Here is a 4916-nt window from a genome sequence, read left to right on the forward strand (position 1 = left end):
CGACCAAGTCCGGAACTGGCCCTGAAAAAGCCCGGAACTAGCTGGTCCCGAAATGAGAACGAACAAGTAAAGTATTAAATATATGTTTTTTCACCTTTCCGAAACCTTCCGCTAGATGGTAAGCCGGGTGTATCAATTTTGAGTAAATTAGCGTCCTTAAATTTCGAAATATTGAAGTTTCAAGCATTTCCGAAATTTACCGTTATATGAAAAGCGACCGTAATTTTAGTCCGATTTCAATAATTTTCAACGTTTTGCTTATATGTGGCAAGCACAATAACCACACCGAGTTTGGTACAAATTGGTAGAACGGTTACCGATATACATATATGTGATCATAAGTGGGCGGTGCCACGCCCATTTTCCAAAATTTTACCATCAACGTATTTCTTGGTAAATAATAGTTGCAAGCATCAATTTTGAATAAATATTAAATTTACTGATTTATCGAAGATTTTGTATTTCTCTAAATTACCGTTATATGGGATGTGGGCGTGGTTATAGTCCGATTTTGAAAAGTTTCGGCGATTTTTTATGCTGTACCAAGGCCAACAGCTGTGCGAAGTTTGGAAGAAATTAGTGCAGCGGTTACCGAGATATACACATGTAACCATAAGTGGGCGTGGCTACGCCCATTTTCCAAAAATTTACAACACTCTTAGTTTTCGTCTAAAAATTGTTGTAAATAATAATTTTGAGTGAATAATCTTAAGTAGTTACTAAAATATCGCAGTTTTCGTATTTCCGAAAATTACCGTTATATGGGATGTAGGCGTGGTTATTGTTAAATTTTTGGTGATTTAGTATGCTGTATTAAGGCCAACAACTGTGCCAAGTTTGGAAGAAATTGGTGCAGCGGTTACCAAGATATACACATATAACCATAAGTGGGCGTGGCTACGCCCATTTTCCAAAAATTTATAATATTCTTATTTTTTGTCTGAAAATTATTATAAATATCAATTTTGAGTGAATTATCTTCAGTAATTACTAAAATATCGCAGTTTTCGTATTTCTGGAAATTACCGTTATATAGGAAGTGGGCGTGGTTACTGTCCGATTTCGCCCATTTTCAATACCAACCTACCTTGGATTAACAGAAACCTACATACCAAATTTCGTTGAGATATCTCAATTTTTGCTCGAGTTATCGTGTACACGGACGGACGGACAGACAGACAGACGGACGGACAGACAGACATGGCTTAATCGATTTCTTTTTTCATCCTGATCATTTATGTATACATTTGTCTATATCTATCTCGATTCGTTTTGGCTGTTACAAACAACCGTTATGTGAACAAAACTAATATACCCTTGTGCACAAGTGCGCTCGGGTATAAAAATGTCCGAACTAGTCTCGAGGTGGACCCATCTTGCTTTTAATTAACACAATAATGTAGCGGATATGCTAAAAACTATGCCACGAATTGTTTTAGATGGTTATACCTACCATTTGCTCCTGCAACCAGTGCTCAGACGTTTAGCACATTGTAGTAGAATAATAGAAAAGGTGAAATGTTTTGTATGGAACGCAATGCGTGACACTGGGCATTATGAATATAAGGGGCGTTCCATACCTAAATGGACGGGGTTCACACTTCAAGTGTTTAATTTGTTTAAAATTTTTAGGGTTGATGGGTAAATATAAATAATAAATAAATATGAAATTTGAGCTTGATTAATACATTTTTAAAAACTTTACAGCACAAAAACACAAACAAATCGATTTAGTTTAGTTCTCTATGAAAGGACATTTGATATTTAATATTCTTTATGCTAACGGCTTTTTGCACTTTTTTCTTATGATAGAAAATGCGCAATACCGTTTTCTAAGAAAACTAAAAAAAAATTTACGCCACTTTTGCAATCGCTTTATTATACTAAAAATTCTAAAAAAAAATTTTAAAGATTTGTAAATTTGTAATGTACTCAACTTACTCAACTTTGGTGTAAAAAAATTCATAACTCAAATTATTGTAGAGTGCACCCCGATATACTACACTTTAATATTGCGCAATACTCAGAGCTACTACTGTGATTTTTTTAAATTTTTTTTGAGATGGCATATTTTCAAAAGCTATTTTTTTTTACCAAAAAATTTTTATGTGAGAAAGTTTTCAAGAAAACAAATTACATAGAAAAATTTTGTTGTGTGTATGTGTGATTTTTTTTTTTTAATTTTTTCCACGCCCCGTTCTCAAAAACAATTGCTTTGCTTTTTCTTAAAATTTCGTACATTTTGCTCGATTTATGCAAACAAATTTAAGAATGTGGCGTGGGGCCATGAGCTATGGCTATGCACGTCAAATAGGGAAAATTTTGGAGTAGTCTAGAGAAGCATACTACAAAACGACGTACCTATTTTAAAACGATTTTTCGCCATCCCTGCCGTCATAATTTAACATGGGGCGACGACGTCTCGTTTCACGAGAATTCTACCAAGCATTTATTGTTTTTTAGAATAAATCTAGTAAATAGGTACACGATTTTTGCAATGACATAGACATGGTAGAAACATAACGTATTTAAACCGGAACCCACTGCGTATAATAAAGCAAGAGGAAGGTATTGTTTTGCGACAGAAGTGGAGAAGTTTTTGGCTTCAAAGGACATGCTGGAGAAATGACACGCCTGTTATATGGAGCTCAGTTGAAAATAAGAGATTCGGCGTTGCTGATGAACGTACATACCTACAAGTATGTGCGTATGTATATATGTACATACTATATATTCGCCTTTTCATAAATAAATTTACATCTTAGTAGCATTTCCAATTTTACTATTGACTTAATTATTTTTGATTTTTTTTTACTCTTAACACAATTTTCCTTAAATTATTTATTTTATTTACAAACTTTAAGTATTCCCATGTCCGAACTATTCTCTCTCGTTTACTTTAAACGTGTGTGTGTGCCTGCATTTCGGTGCCTTTGGGCGTTGTTACTGTTGTTGTTATTGTTATTGTAGTCGTTGCGGTCGTAGTCACAGTGGCAGTGCCTGTACCATTGACCGTTGCTGTTGTTGTTTGCACTGTTGTGGTTAGAGGAGCAGCGGCTGTTGTTGTTATTGTTGTACATTTATTGCTTTTATTCCATTTCTTCACATACGCCAATGGTATTTCGATTTGTATCTGTTGCGGCTCATCGTCATCATCGTCATCAGCACCACCACCTCCGCGCCGCCTAACATCAGCGCCACTCAACTCTTGTGCCCCATCACTGGGCTTAACCTCGAGCAAGCGTTTGCCAACGTACGATGGCAGAGGGAGTGGTGCCAATTGATGCATGCCACCGCCACCGCTGCCGGCAGCCGGTTGCTTTGGCGTCGTATCACTCATCAACAATGACTGTTGGGTTGGCAGCAATTGCATTGACGTGGACCGCTGTGGCGGTGTGCGCGTCACCGACAACAGCGAGTCGTCACGGCTGTATTATAAACTCTCGACCAGCTGGCTGGTGCGCCTGGGTGGTTGGCTGGCGCTCAAATAGTTCTCAGAGTAGACACTTTTGGTGCGCGTTTCATAGCGCAGACTAGAGCGTCGTATATCGATGTCGAGCGGCAGACCGCGTTCTCGCCACCAATTGCAGAAAAGACATTGCAAGGTGTTGCGGAATGCTTCCCGAAAATCACGATTGAAGTAAGCATAGATGAGGGGATTCAGCGTGGAGTTGAAGTAGCCGATCCAGAAGAGTATGGCGACCACAATGTCGGGTGCAACTGAGTCGCACAGAGTTGTGATGGTGTACCTAAATGGAGGGAGAAAAAGGGAGAAATATTTAGTGGAATACAAGTACACTTCAATAACTTTCGCTTAAAAGGATTAAAGTTTGAAGTAAATAGTTTAGTATTGTGTGTGTGTGTGTGTGTGATTATTTGAAGTGTGTAACTAATAAAATTCCTTTTGCTCAACTTGACTGCTTGGCTGGGAGTACTTTACTTTTTCTTTGGCTTTCATCTCATTTCGGTAACTGTTTACATTTGCTCATGCCTTTCAGTTTTATTTTGCACTTGGAATCGGGGAATGTTAATAAAATGGCAGGAAGTTAACGGTTGCTTTTTCTGCGTTCATATTGCTTTAACAAAAAATGGAATTGGATAACTTTTTTGTGCATTGAAATGGAATGAAAGTTAAGTAAATAGCAAAAGTAAATTTTTTTCTGGATCACTTTTCTTTTTTACACTCACTGCTTAAGACATTTCTTACTTAGGGCTAAACTTTTTAATTCATTGACTTCAGAAAAAAGCGGGTTTTAATAGGATTAAGAAATGCCCGCAGTGGTTTTTTCTAATTCTTTAAGTTACTGCAAAAGTATTTCAGTGGGTTAAACATTTTTATCAAATGCTTTTTAATTCCGTTTGATTGGTTATTTAAATACTTAACAGCTCCATTTAATAGTTTTATTAGAGTTAGGTAGTTCACAAAAATTTAAAAATATCAAAGAGCTTTAAATGCGACATGAATAAAATATTTATGGTATTTTTATAACTTTCATGAGCATGAAATGATATGACAACTTTGGTCCGACGTTTGTAATTTCCAGAACATCGAGCTGGCATTGTATATTGGTATTGTATATTGGTATTGTATAGTTTCTGTTACAGAATTTACTATATCTTTAAAAAAAAATTACTAAAGGTAAAAGGTCAATATGTCAGTATTGTTAAGTTATGTTAAGTTAATTTTTCCAAGCCGAATATTTAGGGGATTTCAATTTAAGTTTTGAAAGGTGTTTACTGGGGTGGCCCAAAAAAAATAAAGCCGGAATTTTAATGCTCTAACCCCGTACGATTGTTTTTTACCGAAAACATTTAACCCATTGCCTTTTTTATTTTGAAATCTAAGAATATTTAGAGGTCGCTTAAAGAGCGAAAACTTTACTTTGTATTTTATATGGGAAAAAACAATTTTTCGT

The 4916-nt window shown here is 36.1% G+C and overlaps 1 protein-coding gene across 1 annotated transcript in view; it reads right to left on the reverse strand.

Annotated features, from left to right (window-relative positions):
* Positions 1 to 2795: 2795 nt before the first annotated feature.
* LOC118738231 (octopamine receptor beta-2R) overlaps positions 2796 to 4916 on the reverse strand; it is a 39558-nt gene continuing 37437 nt past the window's right edge. Inside the window, 1 exon segment of the mRNA XM_036469156.1 lies at positions 2796 to 3749. Coding sequence (XP_036325049.1) covers positions 2900 to 3749 — 850 coding nt within the window. The 3' untranslated portion in view covers positions 2796 to 2899.

Source organism: Rhagoletis pomonella, unplaced genomic scaffold (genome assembly GCF_013731165.1).
Source record: "Rhagoletis pomonella isolate Grant_MI unplaced genomic scaffold, Rhpom_1.0 Rhpom_scaffold_00004, whole genome shotgun sequence".
Classification (NCBI taxonomy): domain Eukaryota; kingdom Metazoa; phylum Arthropoda; class Insecta; order Diptera; family Tephritidae; genus Rhagoletis; species Rhagoletis pomonella.